The following is a 19,964-nucleotide window of genomic DNA, read 5'->3' on the forward strand; positions in this document are numbered from 1 at the left end:
TCATAGAGAAATACATGCTGGTATTGCACAACATTCTAAGCCAACAGAAACAACCCCCATTATGGTTTATCATGATGGCCTCGTTCACATATGCTAATATATATTAGCATAATATGCTAATATATAATGTGGGCTTGTTTGACTTTGGGTTAGCTACTCATGTCTGAATTACAGATTTAAGTTTAACAAGCTGTGAGACTACAGTTACAGAAGCCAGTGACCAGCAAAATGCAATAGTAACAAATATGGAAATTAAGAATTGTAAGATACATTCCAAAACACAGCAGATATTTTATTAATTTATTATATAGCATTTTTCAAACCCCATTTTCTCCGGGTAACCTACAAACTTTCCAAAGAAAAAGAAAAAACAAATCCTAAAATAGCATTATAGATTTTTAAAAAACCTATTAAAACAATTGTTAAAAGTGGGGGAACTGAGACAAATAGGCAAAAGGAAAAATCTACTTTTCCTATTTACCTCCTTTAGGAGCAGTGATCAGAGCTTATCTTAGTATTAGCGTTTTTCCTTTACAGTCTCAATATATGTATCTGACTGCTATAAATGATCAAATCTCTGCATTCCGTTACTCCCGGGAGGAGGAGGAAAAACTGAAGAGGGAGGAATGCAAAGGCGTGAGTGTTGGTCTCACCAGAAACTTTTAGGGGACGGAGTGATTTTTCCCACGGGCTCGGAAGGGGCCGCATTCCACCACCAGCCCGTTTCCCATAGACGGATGAGACTGTATTGTTTTCAGAGGCTCTCTCTCTTTCAGTTTCACTTCTCGCTGTCTAAACCAGCCGGCGTAGAGAAAACAGAGCAACGCCCAGGAAGACGAGCAGCCTGCCGCGAGGGCCACCTCAGCTATGTCTGAACCCCCAGGAGCGTCAAGGAGAGGCAGCAAAGCCCAGCGCTTAACCCGCTCCCTTTACGGCCACAGAAATGAAAAAGGTGAGAGCAACATACTTTCTGAAACGGACTTTTGCCTACAAAACAAAGAGGGAAGAGGTGATTGGATTCAAAGCTTCAGCCTCTACGTATCCATTGCAATAAATTGCGCATTTGTCTTACGCCTTCTCCTCCCTCGGCCTCTGCGCCTACCAATTTGTCAGGGGAGACAGCTCTTCGAAGGCAAATGCAATCTGCTGCCTTTTAAAATGGCTTTTCAACTGCGCGCCACATTTTACAGCCCAGAAGACAACCTTGGGTAGAAAGGGTAGGAGCGCCGGAATCTGCTAGCGCTGCTTTGGGACGGGAGGAGGGAGGGCGGAGGTGACCCTTTCCTGCTCCCTCAGACCGATCCTAAGGTGCTGGGCGTGATCTCCCTGGGCGGGTTTCGCTTCAGGCCGGGAAGGATTTGCAGGCTTTCAGGGTCTCCGAACGGGCAAGGAGAGCGTGCGGATCTGTACGTGTGTAGCTCTCCAGACTCCTCCTCTATGGTGCGAACTGCCAGTTCGGCCGACGCCAGGGCCGCGTCTTGTGACGTAGGCGGCGTCCGTCGCGTGGGGCATTGTGGGAAAGGGAGAATTGTCGCGTAGGAAGTCAGGACGGAAAAGAGGAAGGAGGAGGAAGAAGTGGGCTGTGGAGGAAGCCTCCATTTTGGCCGGGCAGCCGCTGAAGAGAGATTTTTTTTTTTTCTTGCTGGATCGTTGTTCCATCTTTTCTGTCGCTTGCTTCCTCGTTCCATCGTCACGAAGTGGGGTTGTCTCTCTCTCTCTCTGTGAGGCAAGCGCTCTGCTCATATACGGAGCGGCTGTAGGAAAAGGATGGCGGCCGAGAGCCGGGAGGAAAAAGGTATGGAATGTATCCCTTTCCTCCTTATCCCCCTCTTCCTCCTGAACCGCTTGCTGCCATGGCAACGGGATTGCCCACGAGTCTGTGGGAGGTGCGGTTAGCTGTGGGAGCGTCGCGCAGTCGGCCCGACCCACCACTGGCAGTCCTTTCCTGCCCGGAGGTGAAGCACGCCTTTCCCTCATTACGAAAAGCCTCGGCCAGGGTTTAAGAGTTCACGCTGATTACCACCTTCCCTCTCCTTGAAGGGTGCAAGCTGGGGGAGCTTTCGGACAGAGACAATGGTTTTGGAGGCTTCGGTCAGGAAATTGAGTGGGAGCCTGGGAAAGTTTCAGTGTTGCCAGATGCCCAAAATTTTTATAGCCCAACCAATCTCAAAATTTAGCTCAGAAGTCTGAAGAGAAGAAGTTATGCAAAAAGATTCTGCAGATGTGGGTATTAACTTTATTAATTTAATTAAAATTATTAATAACTAACTTTTTATTAAAGTCAATGGGGAAGCTGGCAAGGAAGGTCATAAATCACTCGGGTAAGTCTCCCCACCTTTATTCGCTCACACACGCACCATGCCCTCTTTCCAGACCTCCCTACACTCAGATCGTATGCACCTCGCACCCTCTTTCCGTGGCCTCCTTGTGATCACATGCACCCTGCACCTTCATTCCCCAGCCTTTCTGAGCTGATCTCCAAAACTAGCCCAATTGGGTGTGAAAACTGCCCAGGTGGCAACACTGAAGTGTTTAGTTGTATTGCGTGGGATTGAGCCAGAAGACAAGTATGGTTGGAGTTGAAAAGAGTTAAGCTTTTCCCTTAAAATCTGTAGGAGGTAAAGGTGCCTAATTTTCATGAACTATGCTTATTGTTGTGTTATTGATTCTGGTTTTTATTACCTGTCTTGAGTGTAACAATTGTTTCAGTAATCACAGTTTACATACAAGGTGACCCTATCCTATTCACAAATGGAAGTGAAGCTGAAATGGTAAAGCCATTCTTTGTGGTAGCATTTGGAATACGGATATCTGGTTTTATAGCTTGCACGTGCAGCTGCTGTTGTACGTCAGCTTTTTGATTTCATGTACAGTTTTTAGGGAAAACATTAACATTCACCCTGTCTGTTAATATTCTATAACTACATGCTAGGAAAAGCTGTGATTTCTAGAACGTGGAGAAAGACATCCAGTGTGGTATAGTGGTTAATATGTAGGATTAAGACTTGGGGGGGGCAGTTTCTAGGCCAGCCCTGGCCACAATAGCTCATTAGGTGATTTTTGGGGAATCACTCTCAACTCAGCCTGTCTCACAAAGTTGTTGTGAGGATAAATGAAGAGAGATCTATATGTAAGCTGCTTTGAATTCCTGCAGGAAAGGTGAGATAAAAAGCAAACCGATCAAATAAATATGCCTCTGCATAAACTCAGGTCCCTTTTTCATCTGTGCTTGAAGATCTGGATTACTGGGAGAGTCAGCATTTATTTCACTGACATTATAGTATTAGGTGATACAGTAGACTAGCAGGTGATGGCCAGTATCTGGTTAGAAAGTTTGCAGTTCTACTTTGGAAATCAAGAATGGTATGGAGTACAAGCAGAGCATCTCTTTCTGCTATGTCTTTTCTCAGAATCACTTGGCTGTCCACTGCAACTACCACATAATCCAGAGAAAAGAAGTAGCTGCTTTAAGTAGTTGCAGACAGGTGCTACATTTGCATCCCCACACACTATGAAGTGCCATTAAAAGCAGTGACATCTGCAAGGGTAAAAAAAATCAAGATGGTGGTTATGGCAGAGCAATCAGAGCCCCACCACATTGTACATCCATTGATGTTGCATGCACACACAAAGGGGTGGGGCTTTAATCAGACTATTGAGACTGCCAGCTTGATTTTTTCACACAGACACACACACCATGCAAACACTGTTAATTAAAAGTATGCATTTATACTTTTTAAAAAAAATCTAAGCTTTCATATCTGTGTCCAGAATTATTTCATACATGTGTTAGCTTTAGGAAGCTTCTTACACCTGTAGAGATTTAGTGAAGGCTTTTCCTTTTTTCCATTCTATGAGAGCAAATAAATGCAGAGTGATGACTGCAATAGTTCTGCATCATTTGTGCTTGGAAGAATTTTATGACAGTAAGATCCAGTTAATTTTTCAAGGTTCAAGGTACATATTTTTAATATGAAGCCAACCAGTTTGGTGACCTAGTTAAGGTACTGGATTAGAAACAGGGAGACCATGAGTTCTAGCCCTTCCTTAGACATGAAAGCTGGCTGGGTAACTTTAGGCTAGTCACTTTCAGCCCAGCCCACCACAGGATGGTGGTTGTGGGTGAAATAGGAAGTGGGACCATTATGTATGCTCTTTGGAGTTGCACAAAATAAAGGCAGGATATAAATCTAATAACTAAGGGATGGTGGTCTGCATTTTCTATGCATCACTGCAGATTGAATCAGCAAGTCTCTATAATAAACCCTCTGTTGATTTGAGGTGCAACGGACAAAATCTGTATACTGTATGTTTCTGCATGTGCATAAAATCCCTTTTGCTACTTTACACATGCATAAATCCTGTTCATTGTTTTAGACATGCATAAAATCCCATCAGGATTTTAAATTTTTATTTATTTAAACAATTTATATGGCCACCCATCTCACAAAAGTGACTCAACATCATACAAGGATTGAAACATTTAACAGACACTTTGGTTTAATGAAACTCCTTCCCTCATTAGTCTCTTAAATTGAAAGTTTACTGAGAGTAGAAGACATAGACAGCAAAGTCTGAAGTAATCCTGGACATTCCACCAAAAACTAAGCTGGCCCTTAGGAATTTTAAATATTTTTCTTGGAATAATGTTTTTGTTTATATTTTGCAAGCTTATGTATGCATGGCAAAGAAATGTCCTTAATTTGATTATATAAAATCCTACCTTCAGGCTTTTTCCAACCTGTATCTTACATATTGTACATGTTCAAATTAATGAATGTTATACTTCTAAATGAAGGTTTTTATGTAAGTGGCATACCAGTAAAGATTCACTTAAGGGTATGCATTCTCAGAGAAATCATTTAAATTGTTTCTTTGTTTAATGTTATACTTTGTGGAGGATTATTGTAATTCCACTGCCATCTTCCATTCTGGTAGGTGCAGGTTCTGCATAAATCTCTTCTACAGAGAGAACCTCCACTAAATGTACAGATAGTAAATAAGATAAGTTCCATAGGATATTCCTGTGTATATGTGTCTACTATCCACTAACACTCTCCTAAAATCTGGCCTTGATCCAAACTGTCTGCAAACATATATTTCCTATGTCCATGACAATTTTCTTCTGAAACTGAAGAAAGTTGTTGCTCTCCAAAGGAGAAAAAACTTAAATGTCTCTGGGCCTACCCTAAATTCTTGGGACCTGCCCTATGCTCCCTTGTTCATCACCCCATGGGTACAAAAGTGAGGTTGTTTTTTAAAACATTGAATTAATTTCCAGAGTTAAAAACAGTAATGTAGCTATGTTCTCACTTAGCAAGAATCTCAATAGATTAGAATATGGGTTTTTAAAAAAAAAAAACTCTTCTGTTTTTCTTTTTTTTTTCTTTCAGATTATACAAATCCCCCAGGTTCAGTTGAAACTCTCACTGAGCAGCTTGTAAAATTTACTTTAAACCGGTATTTGAGCCAGCAGATATAGGCACTCACAAAAAGGGAGATTAGCTCAGATTCATACAGATACATTAAAAATGAAGCAAAGTCTTGAATTAAGATTCATAAAATTTTGGGTTGGATAGTTTTCATTAGATTTAACCTTTTATAAGCACATACCTGGAAGCCTTAGAGTATCTGGGAGATTTGTTTTTGCTTTGAAGTCTTAATAGTGGCTAACATACAGTAGCGTCCATACAGCCTTTGCACTCCTGTTGCCTTTTCAGTAACTCTCCTAATTAGTTCTCTCCAGGATCATGGAGAAAGGAAGAATCAGTGCAAGATATTCAAAGACCTGGCTTGTTCTCTTAAATGTCATTTATTTGACAGCAATACTAATGATGTGAAGTTCTCTCTGAAAAATCATAACTTTACTTTTGAGGTAGGTTGTAGTTAGCTTTTCCTCATCACAAGGGATTGCAAAGGCTTGAAAACTTCTGAATCCAGTCAGTATAATAGAGAGGGTAGTGATGTCATCAGCATAAAGAAGCACAGCTACCTGGCTGTTACCTAGTATGGGAGAATAAAACTCACTTTTAGTTAGAGTTGAAACTATAGATTTAAAATAAGTGTTAAAAAGGAGAGTACAGTCTTGCTTCACGTCTTTATCTGTGGGGATTTCAGCAGTTGACTCTCACTGACTCTTAACTTGGATGGAGGTGTTTTCATGTAGCTTTTTAATTGAGTGTAACCATCTCTGATCTATGCAGGAATGGGTCAGTTTCTACCAGAATGTATTCCTGGGTATAAAGTCAAATGCTGATTGAAGATGGATCCAAAAAACAAAACAAAAGACAGAGTGCAATGGGCGGGGGGGAGAATGCTCTACTTTTCTACTGAAAAGTATAAAATAGAACACTTCCCTTCCTAAATCCTGTTTATTCATCTGCCAGGACTTTTTTCTCACTGAAGTTAGTCCAGAGGTTTTCAGAAAAAAATGTTCATATAGGTTACTTATACTTATAATGATTAAAAGTTTGATTGGACAATAAATAGCTGGATCAGATCTATTTCCTTTCTTCTACATCAGAACCATACAGGGTAGCTCCAATCCTTAGGAATCTACAGAGTATCATTAAGACATGTAAATATAGATGCCAGAACTGAGGCCTGCAATTCATATTCTTTTTCACAGGTCAGGGGAAATTAAGTCACACAGGAGGTTTCCCATTTTTAAGTTGTCTATTCAATTTGAGAATGTGAGAGGGAAATACTGGGATACCAGTAAGGCCGGGGGGCAGGTCTCCTTAGAATACTGTTGTACTGCAGTGATGGAAGCTAAAGATTTAGGAAAGAACCACAAAATAACTTACCATAAACTTCTCCCTTCTGTTGGTTGTTACTTTATCATCTGTGTAAGCAATCCTTGCTGTATATAACCCACAATCTCCCAGAAGGCGTTAGATTTTTTTTATTAGTGGGCTTAAATAGTTGTTCCCAGCTAAGTTGCATATCTATTTTCTTTCTTTTGATTAGAGCTTTACATATACTTTTAAATTCACATCTTTGCCCCTGTGAGAATAAATAATTTTTGGTTTTGTTTATTCTAAAGGCTTTCACTAAATTAGCCTTGAAATGCATGCACCCATGGTCAAACCAGGGTTTCATCATGAAATGGGAGGGTTTGTTTTTGTTTTGTGCCTGAGCTAGGTGTAAAGCCCATAGGATAGCTTGTAAATGTCCATTTATCATGTCTGGATGTTTTTTCCTTCAGTTAAGATGTTATGTAATACTAGACCCTTCTTGGAGGTTAGATATGTTTGAATTAATTTCTCCATCTTTGCAGATCATTTCATTCAGGAGCTGCTTCTGTCATTCTCTGTGCAGGTTATTTTCTGTTAACTGTATGCCTTTCTGTTGATACCTAGGCTAATTGTTAATGGTCAGTTTTCAATATTAGCCATATAACAATGCTGAAGGATGAAACTAAAAGATCATATGAAACCATGGCATAATCAATGATGCTGGAACCTCATTCCTCCATAAATATATGATCCAGGAGCATCACTGTCCATCAAGGTGTTTATCATTTGTATTGTACACCAATCTGCAAACTAATTCCATGATCTTTAAATGGTGAGGTCGACAGACAAGAGCACTATTAGAAAGAACATGGGAATAAAGAGTCATATTGTTATGTCCTAATATGGCATTAAGATCTGCCAACCAAATGGTAGCATCTGGATACTCTTATATTAACTTTTACAAGAATTGCTTTAATCTGTCCCAGGCATTGAATGGCACATCAGTTTGACCTGTCAACTTCTTAGCAGGAGATAAGTATTAACAATCAAGTGCATGCACCTGTCTATATTAATGATTGCAGGTAGAAGTGAATCACATGTAGTACATAAGAAACCTGCAAACTATTTGAAATACTAATACTAATAATTCACCACCTGCACTTCAGTGAAGGAATACACAATAAAAACCCTGCAACACAATTACCTCTGATAACTAAATCTCCAAGCAGAAGAATATCATTATTGCAAATTATATTCAGGAATATAAATTAGCCAGTTCTCCTAGCCTAGTAATGCAGACAAATTTATGGTGGGCTATCATAGTATGCTCAAGAGACCTCTTTGTTAATATGCAGTTGTCAGTTAATGAGATATTAACTATACAGCCTGGTGCAACAAAGGGTTTACCAGTTGAGCTCAGTCCTACACTTTGAAACACTCAAACATTATCAGTGGATGGCCAGTCCTTTCCCCAGATAATTTAAATGCTAGATGTAATCTCAGTGGCTCCCCTCCTTTAAAAGCTATAAAATGACTCAGTGAAGGCCAGCCAGCATTTTTTTTTTAAATTTCTTAGAGCACTGCTGACTGTAAGGCTAGAAAGAATTATATTTATTTTTCTAGTGGATCTTCTGTCTCTACCACTTGTAGAACATTAACTTCATGAGTTCTAGATTAATGGGTTAGGGTTATAGCTTACTGCGCTTGCATTTGAATTTACATGCTAGAGAGGGGCATTATCTGGTATAAGTAGACAAAAGCCAATAGAAGCTTCTGTGTTGTCCTCCTCTTAAGATAGGTGGTGATTCATCAGAATGAAAGTACAGCCATTATATTAAAGCTCTAAATCTTGTCAGTGATCAAATTAAGATAAGAGATTTACATAGTAAAATCTGGGGTATTCAGGTTCTAGATTTAATTTCTATGCAGCCTCTGTTTTGCAGCCTGTGTGCCAGATGCAAGTTTAGCAGAAGCAATAATGTTCTCTGCTGATTGTTTTCTGTTTGCACATTTGAGTGATTGCTGACTGCTGATGTTCTTAATTCCACAAGTAACATTAGCATTAGAAGAACAAGGCAGAGTAGACAGAGTACCTAAGCATGCCAGAGCTCAACAAACCAGCCCTCTTCAACAAACAATACTTGGATTTTTAAATGCCTCCTTAAACTCAACATAGCAGGATACATGAAGGCGCATAGAGTACATCCAGAGCTTAACAAGCCATCCAAACCAACGCTGTACTAGTAATCTACATATTTATACAGCCTCATCAGCTTCAGCAAGATTTGCATATAAAGCTCACCTTTATATTACCTGTCTGCAAAATAAAGCATAGCATAACACATCTATAATCTACCTCATGAACTGATAAGTTCCTCTGGTATTTTTTTGTTTTTAAACAAGCAGTAGTAACTTACCAGACATGTGTGCAGCTGAGAGCAGTCATCCTTTTTCATTGGGCCATGTGCCTAACTGTTCCTTTCCTTTCAACATTCTCTCACATCACCTCATCCAGTCAAACCAATAGCAGCAGGGATATGATTGCTCTCTGCTGCTCTGCTAGCTAGGGTGGACAGAGTTTGAAAACAACCCAGTCACAAGCCACAAAACAGCAGCTTAGTTGCAATCCTCAGAACAGTCAGAGCATTCAATATGATTGTGTTTGAAACAACCAGGTTTTGTTTCACCTCAAAACAAAAACTCTTGAACCGTGGGTATTTGGTTTTATGGCCAAAACACTGGAAATATTTGAGATAGGAAGGTTTAATGATCAAAACATTTTGCATAATAATAATAAAAATTAGAAGTCATTCCTGTTAGATTCCCCTAAACCAGAGTAATATATATATATATTTTCAAATCAAGCATCACCCTTTACTTTTTGAGTGATGCACTCCAAAAATAGGACGGGCCAAGAAAAACATTAATTTATATTTGCATTTACTTAAGCAATCATATTGGCTACTTACCTTAATTTCCCCTTACAGTCACCTTTGGCTAGATTTTGGGGGGCATAGATTATGCTTTTTGTTTTGTTTCATTTTTTGTGCTTTCAAGTCAGTGGCGACTGCCTGGACAAGTCCCTGTAGTTTTCTTGGCAATATTTCAAAAGTGGTTTGCCATAAATAATAGTCAGCTATTAATATAGAAACTTGTTAAATCAATACAGTGATGAAAATGGCACATTTTTCACACTTTTAAAAAATTCAGTTTCTTGCAAATCAGATTTTTTTTGGTCACTAAATGAGATGCAGGTGGGTTCATATACTGGACTAAACCATGGCTTGTTTTAACTGGTTTATTAAGTAAGCCCCAGTGACTGGGTTCACACATCACATTAATTCTGAAATCAGAGTTTTCAAATCACCATGCTTGGGTTAATATTACATGCTAAGTCAAAGCGAAACAAGCCATAGTATAGCTTAGCCTAGTGTAACCTCAGTCATAAATCATTTTCTGCATTCTTTTCAGGCTGTTTGCGTTCATTTTATGGCCAGTCTGTGGTCAGGACCAAGAAATCTTGGTTATCAAAATTACTATAGGTGGTTATTTTGCAAAGAAGAGATTATTAGAATTTGGAGGCATTTCAAATGCTGTTTTCTCCAACTTCTTGACAAAGTGTGTGTGTCTGTCTTTAGCAGTTCAGAAACTTTTTGTTGTTAGATTTTTAATGGGGACATTTTAAGAACTCACATAAAATTATTCTTGAAATACAATAGGCCATTATTGACCAAATTGATGTTTCTGCAGTATCATCTTCAATGTAAGTGATAATAGCAAGTATATAATATACACTTGGTGACTGGCAGATGAATATATAAATTGGCTCTGAAAAGTTTTTTTAGATCTGATACTAATACTCTATAATTATCAATAATTTATATACACATACTAATCATTGTTTGACACTGCACTTAAGAAATGATAAATGTGTCAATTAGCTTTCACAAGACTATAACATTAATCATATTAAGTCATAATCCAACTTTATTCTTCATGCAAGTTGCTTCAGATAACACACACTCTGAAATCAAGTACTTTGTAGGCAGTTTTTAATATTTTGGGAAGGATATTTCAGTTGGTTTTTGAGACTTAGCCCTTAGTTCTTATTGGAATTGGAAGACTTCTTTGATCAAAGGGAATTTTAGTGGAGAATTCAGACTCAGAATCACATATTACAGAAAAGGTTAATGGTTTGCTTATCTTTTTTCAAGGTCCAAGTCTTCACTGTACAGGCAGTCCTCGTTTAGCAACCACAACTGGGACCAGCAATTTGGTCATTAAGTGAAGCAGTCGCTAAGTGAAAAAAATCACATGACTGTGCTTATAATTTTATTTCAGCTTTCCTTTGGTTTAGTGTCAGAAGGATATGATCCCAAACAGCAGGGACATTTTCTCAAACTTGACTCACGAGGAAGCCAGGTAAAAGGGCAAATCTTACAGCTCTTAGCAAGAAGAGAATTAATGTTTGTATTTAAATTCATTGGAGAGGAAGGGATTACAAAAGAGTAAGTAGGCACACAATAGGGAATACACATTGAAAGGAATGCGCTAGTGCCAGCTGTTTGCCTAGTGTGCTAGCTGCTCCAAGTCACCAGCAGTTTAGGAGGCAAACAAAGCCTTTAGTGTGAAACTGATTAGGATCTTGTCAATTTCAGGCAGCAGCTGCCAGCCAAACTAGTTAAAGTCACAGAGTTGAACTTGTTAACTTGTGGTGCTGCTGCAAAGAACAGCAGCTCAGGAAGAGATAGCTTGTTTAGGTAATCTCAATGCTCTGCAGTTGTGGGGGGGGGGAGAGAAAAAATGGGTCAGATACAGGACATGTACTAACTGTAATGGTGAACACATGACAGAGAGAGATGTTGCGAAGGTCATAAATGCGGGCATTGGTCGCAAAGTTACTTTTTCATCACTGTTGTAACTGTGAATGGTTGCTGTCCAAGGCAGTCACTAAATGAGGACTACCTGTATATTGGTATGTTTCATCTTGGTGTGGATTCACTAATACATACAGTACTGTATTAATCAATTGAATATTTTGACCCATAAAGGGTGTTTTACTTTTGTGTATGTGCCTTCAAGTCAGACTTGACTCCTGGTGACTACCTAGACACATCTTCCTGGCAACACTTTTGGAAGTGGTTTGTTATTGTCTTCTTCCTGGGGCTGAAAGAGACTGACTAGCCCAAAGTCACCCACCTGGCCTTATGTCTAAGGCAGAACTAGAACTCACAGTCTCTGGGTTTCTGTCCTGGCTGTCTTACAAATTATGATTCCTTCCAAATCTTTTTTTAACAAAGTACTCATTATCATAAGCACAGATTGAGCTAAATGCCTGGATCCTGAGTCTTTACAGGTAGTCCTTAGCTTCGACAGCAATTGGGACCGGAATTTCTGTCACTGAGCAATGTCATAAAATATGACCACATCACTTAGCGATGACAATCCCTGCAGTCCCGGTTGCCGTTGTTAACTGAATTCTACAGTCATTAGCTGAGGCAACTTCTTGCTGGCTTCCCACAACCAAGGTCAGTGGGGAAGCCGGCAGGAAGTTGCAAGTCCCAGGCCTGCAGACAGGAAAGTGGCTGCTGCCAGGTGGGGGAAGATGCAAGAGGCACCAAGTGGGTCAGGGAGGGTGCATGAGAGGCACCACGTGGGTCGGAGATTGCATAACAGGCACTGCGTGGGTTGGGTAGGGTGTGTGACAGGCACCACGCAGGTCAGGGAGGGTGTGCAAGGATGTGAGGGAGTGCACGAGAGGCACTGCATGGGTCAGGGAGAGTCTGTGGGAGTGTGCAAGAGATGCCACAGGGGTTAGGGAGAGTATGTGGGGGTGCACGAGAGGCACCATGGGTCGGGGAGGCTGCATGGGGGGGTGCAAGTGGCCAGCGTGGTGCAAGCGCAATAGGGCTGGAGGAGGTTGTGCGGCTGGGGGAGACTATCCCACAATTGCAGCCTTCCCTGTTGGCTTCCCCATTGACTTTCTGGGGAAGCCGGCAAGAAAGGTTGCAAATGGTGATCACGTGATCGTGGGGCGCTTGGCAAACGCTCGTAAATATGAATGGGTTGCCAAGCACCCAGATTGCAATCACGTGACCACAGGAGTGCTGGGATGGCCGGAATTCCAAAGACCAGTCATAATCACCATTCGTTCAGTGCTGTCATAACTTGGAATGGTCGCTGACTGAACGGTCGTACGTTAAAGACTACCTGTATTCCCAATAAGAGTATAGATTATATATTCCTAGCTAGATATATCAAATTTACCCAGCAAGAAACCCCTAATAGATCTTAGAACAATTATAAAGCATATCCTGTCCTAGTCATAGTCCTGCTTCAAAAAACGTGGTACAGATTACTACTAGTTTAGGTACCACTATTGTCCATGTACCTTATAAATTCCTGGAGCAGTCCACCAGACTGTACTGCATTTCCAGTCAGCCCTGATTATCAGGTATGATGCCTCAGTTTCTTCATCACTGTGTTAGCAAAGTAGTCTGGACACTAGTGTGTGAAGTTATACATCTATGAAGAGGATTTGAGAACAGTATTTGAGATTTTGGACAACGGATACTAGCTTCTTTTTTCTTTCATCATTAATTTCTAAGTTCTAATTTAGGAACTTGAATAAATGAAATACATTCTCATGGATAGTTGGAGCCTATTACTCATTCATTAACTTCTCTGAGTGCCCTTGAATATATTTTGATATTTTAGGCTAATCTGCTATGAACAATGGTTCTCCCAGTGTTTCTACTTTTTAAAAAGGAAATGAGAGATAAAAGGGAAAATAGATAGCAAGATACAAAAAAGCAGTTGATATTAATGATGAGTGGACTAGGAATTGCCCTCTAGAATTGTTAAAAATATCATAAAATTAATTATTCTTTGAGAGAGTATTCATCAAATCATTTGTTTATAGCAATAACCTTGTGGCAAAAGCAGCTTGAGTTCCTGATTCTAGGCATAGCAGGAAGTTACTTATTGCCTCATCTGACAGCTAGACATTGCCAGTGACATCAGCAAGGGGGGAAGTTAATCCTTCCCTTGGAAGAATTCTGACAAAGTTTTATACAGTGATTTATTGCCTTGTTTACATCCTATCGCTTCCCATTTATTCGATGTAGTTATTTAAACAAAGAACTCGGTACTCAGTTTCCACTGTGATTCTAGATAAGCTTGAATGGAATAGACATGGAATGGTACTAATAAAAATGTGTAGGATGTTGGCTTGTAGTAGTATCTTTTCATTCAACTTTTTAAAAACTAATATTGTATCATATCTAAATACATTTTTTTATTTCTTCATAGATGGTGAATTGAATGTTCTTGATGATATCTTGACTGATGCACCTGATCATGATGATGAATTGTACAACCCTGATAGTGAACAAGATAAAAGTGAGAAAAAGGGTATGCTACTTTACATCTTGGCTGTGTCTCTAGAGAGCTGGGTAACCAGATCTTGGAGCCAAACTAGATATGGCACCTGTTGAATAATTTACAGTTGTGTGAAAGGCCTTGCATCTAGTCAAGGCCTTACAGTGGTGTTCTGGTGGCAAGCTTGAAAGCTTTTTTCAACACACAAGAGGTCTTGCTTGCACTTGCTGAGTGCTCTCTTTTTTCTTTTTTTCATTTCCTAAAAGCAATTTTTGATGCAAATTCCCTGTGAAATATTCTTTCTTCCCATCACTCCTGGCTTTTTAAATACAAATTGGGCTATTTAGAGTATGTTATCTTGACACTCCAGTGTGGGCTAAAAGATTGTTGCAGAATATTCAAGATTATATCCTTCATACTTTTAAACATTCTAAACAATTATTCAAACTCCTTATGCAAAATGATATTTCAAATAAACTAGTACTATTTCTTATAAATAATTGCTGCCCTTAGTAAACAAATAAAGCTAATAATTTGAAGTCATTGAAGGCAGGTATGTAGGAAATGTTTCCCTGTTGTGAAATGGGAAAAAAAGAAACCTAGAATTCTGTTCCAGATAATTTCCTATATTTTTTATCTTTATCCAGTAATTTTCAAAATCATACCTTAGTTCCCCAAGCTTTAAATAGAAATCCTAGGATTTCTCATGAACTAGCTAAAGTTAATAGCTGCAGAATTATGGCTGTCAAAAATTTAGATCAAATGTCTTTTTATGCTTTGTCCTATGCTAAATGAGAAAACTTGTTTCCTGGAAGTATTTGCAACAAGCTTTTTACCAGTTAAGTAACTAGTAACTTTTTTTTTTAAGGATCTAAAAGGAAAAGTGAGCGGATGGAAGCAGCTGAAATTAAAAAACAAAAACCATCTGTACATTCCTCAAGACAGATCTTACCCAAACCTCCAAGCTCTTCTGTTAGCAACAACAAAAGAATTGTGAGCACAAAAGGAAAGCCAGTATTGGAATACAAGAGTGAGGACTATCGAAGGTCTGACAGAAGTAAGCGTCCAGAAGGTGATAGAAAGATACGTATGACAAGCAGCACCTCCAGAGATCCCTATAAGGGACAGCCTGAAAAGGCATGTATGAGGAAAAGAGATGCTGACAGAAGGGCAAAGTCTTCTACTCCAGATGCTTCTGCAGTAAGTAATAGAGTGTGAATCTGTACTTAAATGGATAGGATCTTTTCTGCAACAGCATGTTGCTTTATATTAGGCATTTCGGATGGTTACCTTCCTTGCTCAGTTTAAGCAGTACAAATATTTGGCTTTTAATTTTTAATCTGTTCTCTACTATGTTTAAAGAGAGATTTGTTTTTTAAAAACTGAATAAATACATTGCAGCCATATTAAATATGTATTTAAAGTAAGTGCTTAGAGCTCTTTATCTCAAAATAGTAGGCATTGATTGCTGATTGTGTTCTATAAACAGAGGCTAAGGCATGATGTGGAGAGAAGGCCAAGCAGGTCGAGCCACTCTTCAAAAGAAGAAGTGAATTCTGAGGAGTATGGTTCAGACCGTGAAACAGGTAGTAGTGGTTCCTCTGATCCAGGAAATACTGAAAATGAAGAAGAGGAAGAGGAGGAGGAAGGAATGGAGGAGGAAGAGGAAGAGGAGGAGGAGGAAGAAGAGGAAGAGGAAGATGATGATGGAGAGGAGGAAGAGGAGGAAGTAGAAGAAGATGGAGATGATGAGGAAGAAGAGTATGATCAAGATGAAAGAGATCAGAAGGAGGGAAATGATTACGATACACGAAGTGAAGCTAGTGATTCTGATTCTGAATCTGCATCCTTTACTGATGGGTCAGTCAGATCTGGTTCAGGCTCAGATATATCAGGTAGGAAATAAACTTTTTCTGTCCTATGTCAGTATTCAACAGTTTGAGCTAAAAATACTGGCTTTGTTATGAATAGTGGGGGCAGAAAAGAACAGGTAACACAATGGCAGACTTCATAAGTTTCCATCCTAGGGTTGGATCTCCAGGCCAAAGTCTGAAGAACAGAAGCAGTAAACATAATGTGAATGTTCTGCTGGTGCAATTATTTATTTTTGCCTATAATCCTCTCTTTTTAAAAATCTCTATATTGGTAAGGAAAATTCTTCAAACCAGAATGTAGTACAGGTTCTATTTATGTTGAATATTTACTTGTACCTATTTTAATCATAACAGACAAAGTGAGCTTAAGATTTAAACCTACAGTTTCCACAGGAAACAGAGCTAGTAAAAATTACAGTGAGAATAAAAATAAAACAGATAGCAAAGATCTAGCAGTTTTTCAAATTGTTAGCCATCTGTAAAGCACATGAAGTAGTTCAGGATAACCTGGGGGTGGTCTGGCCCTAAATCAGGTCTGTGTAGTCTTGGAATGCCATGTCTAGGTCATCTAAAACTACTTCCAGTTTGGAGGATTTACTTCCAGAAACCACTTGATTGGTAAATTGTGGAAGAAAATTAGCATGGTCCCAAGGGGAACAGGACATTAAATGTTTCCCAGGACATTCTGTTCCTGAATCATTGAGCTTTGTATAATTTGTTAGCCATACAGGTAGTCCTTGGTTAATGATCAGTTGTTCAGCAACCGTTTGAAGTTATGACAGCGCTGAACAAGTAGTACTAAAGACTGGTCTTCAAAGTTCTGGCCATCCCAGTGCTGCCACAGTCACGTGATCATAATCTGGGCACTTGGCAACCGGCTCGCACCTAAGATAGTTGCAGCATCTCATGGTCACATGATTACCATTTGCAACCTTCCCTGCTGGCTTCCCACAAATAAAGTCAATGGGGAAGCCAGCAGGGAAGATCGCAAGTCGCTCTGCTAAGTCTCCCCCACGTGGCAGCAGCCATCCCCAGCCCAGTCGTGCTTGCGCTAGACTCCCGTGTACACTCCCTGACCCACTTCTGGCCCAGCTCATGCCGCGCTGGCAACCTTTGTACCCTCCCCAACCTGGCAGCAGCCACCCCTGGTCCAGCCACAATTGCCACACCGGCCACGCACATCCCTCCTCCACCTGTCAGCAGCCATGCCCGGCCGTGCTTGCACCACATCTCAATGGCCACCTGCTCACCAGCCACATCTGGTCGTGCTCGCACCTCACCTCACTTGTCACCCATGCATCCTCCCCCACCCAGCAGCAGTCACCTACCTGTCTGCCAGCCCACTTGCGAGCTGCCTGGGACTTGCAACTTCCAGCTGGCTTCCCCACTGACTTTGCTTCTTGGAAGCTGGCAGGAAGTTGCATGGAGGTCCTTGCTTAACAACCCGTGATCCTTGTTTAACGATGGCAACAGGGACTGCCAGTAGTGCCGTTACTAAGTGAAGTGGTCACATGACATTGTGCTTTACAGCCACATTGATTAGCAACAGAAATTCTCGTCCCAATTACCATCATTAAGCGAGGACTAACTGAAGACTTTTTTCTGTACATGCATTTACTAGTTCTATTTTATATAAGCTATGTGTTTCTTCACTTTCTCAACTCTTTTCATGTTATTATTTCTCTAATAATTCTAAACATTGTGATTGGAATAATCATAAGATATTACAAGTGATTTGGTTGCCATTTTTCAGGGTTTAATCTCACCCAGTTCAGTATTGCTTGAATATAGCAAGCTTTAATTTTACTTTGGAGGGAAAAGATCTAAATAGAAGGTGAAATAGACACCTGACATTCTCTTTTTTTCCTAAGTGTTCATATTTCTGATGGAGAATCTGCAGCACTGATATAGGAGTTTCCTATGTGATTCTGTTATTCAGATATTACCAGTGGGGCTTTTAATCATGCAAATGAGGCAACTACAATTAATTAGTATGTATACATTGGGACCTGATTTAGGTATGCCACTATGTTTATAATAAGAATATACTTAATTGTATTACAGCTATGACCTGAAGAATTGTTAATACTTCAAATGGAGGTTAATGCTTTTTTTTTTTTAAAAAATTTTGAGCAGTAGCCCACACTCCAGCACACACTCCAGAAGTTTCCCTGAGTTTCAAATAGAGCTTTGGCAGGCAATGTTTCTGTTCAGAGCAAGTTGTCTAAACTTCTTGTGCTTTGGGAACTAGTGTCATAGTTCTCTGAATTCTGGCCTAATGAGAAAAGATTATTCAAACAGATTTTAAACCTTTTGAGAGTTAACTGTATATCTAAATATTTCAAATAATATTTTTTTGCAAATATTTCTTTTTGGTGTGAACCTTTAAAGTACTGCTATTGCTTATTTTGATGATCTTAGATGAGAAAAAGAAGGCAAGGAAAAGAGCTAGAGGCATCTCTCCAATTGTTTTTGATAGAAGTGGAAGCTCTGCATCAGAGTCATATGCAGGTATTCTGTTGTTGCTTATCTTCATTGATATGATCTGTAGCAAACCCTTGAAATGCATTGGTAAAAATAAATTGTAGGCCATAATAGGCTTTGGACATGTAGCTGAAGCGACATAGTTGGTATTTTGGCATGTTCTGTGTGAATAATTTGACAAAGTGGGCTTTCTTATGTTAATTCTATGTTGTTGCTTAAATGGAATTTTCACTTTTTAAAACTTGGAAGATGATGATTCATTGACTAGTTTTCTCTATAGAAAACTGGTCCAACAAATCAAACCCAAAAAGAAACAACTAAAAAAAATTAAAATCCAAATCCTCGTGCACATTGAGCAGCATTCTTTTTGTGTGTGTGGGTGCGCATCAGGAGGAATAATTTGTCATGAATGAAAATAGTATGTGAAAAGATTGTAGAATTTGTATCGTATCTCTATTAAGGCTCAATCTGAACAAATGTACTTTGGCTAAATACAGGTTCAGAAAAGAAGCATGAGAAATTATCATCTTCCGTTCGTGCTGTCCAAAAAGGTATAATTTAAATTTGAACTTTTTAATGCATGCATCCATTGCAAGCTGTTGTATTGACTTTGTTAATTTATATCAGATAACGTAATGTTCCGATGTACAGCAAAATGAATACTTACTTGCATGGGGTTTTTAGTGGAAAAAACAATATTTCATCACTGAATTAGCAAGCAAACAAGTAATCTAATGTTTTTGAAAGACAAACTTCGTAAAAATGATTTGTCTGAAGGCTATATGTTGGCTGTTACAAATGTCGGAACATTATTAATGTTACATTGGCTTTTGCCTTAAATAGCTTATTTTGCTTTTAAAGTTTGGCTTTGCATGGTATGAAACAGATTGAAGTCTGAATTTGGTGGGATTGAGCTGTTCACTAATTTGAAGAGCACAGATTCTCTGTTTGGACCATATAGCTTCCTTTTATTAAGAAGGAATTCGTGGGATGAGACTACATATGCCCTACTAGATAGCAATTAGACTTTATACACAAATCCTATAAATATTTATGTTTCCTTGGCAAGGAAAGTTTACCAATACAATTATCTATTTTGCTTTTTCCTTCTAGACCAAACTAGCAAACTTAAATATATTCTCCAAGATGCAAGATTTTTTCTTATAAAAAGTAACAATCATGAAAATGTCTCACTTGCCAAAGCTAAGGTATGTTGGATTCCACTCCTACTTCAGTGTAAAGTCAAGTACATATGCAAAGTATGGAATCACATTAATTGCTTTTCTTTTTAATTATTACACTTTTTAATTCATTGCCTGATCTGAGAATGGATAACTTTTTTTCCCCTCAGCTACATGTTTCAAATTATTATTTTCAACCACCAGAAGTCCTGGGCACTTGGTGGTAATGTCACCAGGATGAGTAATAGTAAAATTTTTATTCCTGTTTCCCCCATATTTTGTAGGTTTTGTGCAAAATAGACACTTTA

General features: G+C 39.2%; 1 protein-coding gene across 4 annotated transcripts in view; it reads left to right on the forward strand.

Moving 5' to 3' along the window:
• The first annotated feature begins 794 nt into the window (after positions 1-794).
• Positions 795-19,964, forward strand: part of YTHDC1 (YTH N6-methyladenosine RNA binding protein C1) — a 31,554-nt gene continuing 12,384 nt past the window's right edge. The window contains exons 1-7 of one of the 4 annotated variants that reach the window (XM_025173256.2): positions 795-952; positions 14,049-14,138; positions 14,986-15,317; positions 15,607-16,012; positions 18,413-18,502; positions 18,973-19,026; positions 19,589-19,683. In XM_025173256.2, the coding sequence (XP_025029024.1) occupies positions 868-952; positions 14,049-14,138; positions 14,986-15,317; positions 15,607-16,012; positions 18,413-18,502; positions 18,973-19,026; positions 19,589-19,683 (1,152 nt within the window). In that variant the 5' untranslated portion in view covers positions 795-867. Of the gene's footprint in view, positions 953-1,540; positions 1,796-14,048; positions 14,151-14,985; positions 15,318-15,606; positions 16,013-18,412; positions 18,503-18,972; positions 19,027-19,588; positions 19,684-19,964 lie in introns of those variants that run through there. The other 3 variants (XM_007438348.4, XM_088134668.1, XM_007438349.4) reach the window with 3 other exon arrangements.

This window comes from Python bivittatus, unplaced genomic scaffold, assembly GCF_059951505.1.
Source record: "Python bivittatus isolate LINGU-HERP-01145 unplaced genomic scaffold, Pbiv_v1 ctg000000_np1212, whole genome shotgun sequence".
NCBI classification, from domain to species: Eukaryota; Metazoa; Chordata; class Lepidosauria; order Squamata; family Pythonidae; genus Python; species Python bivittatus.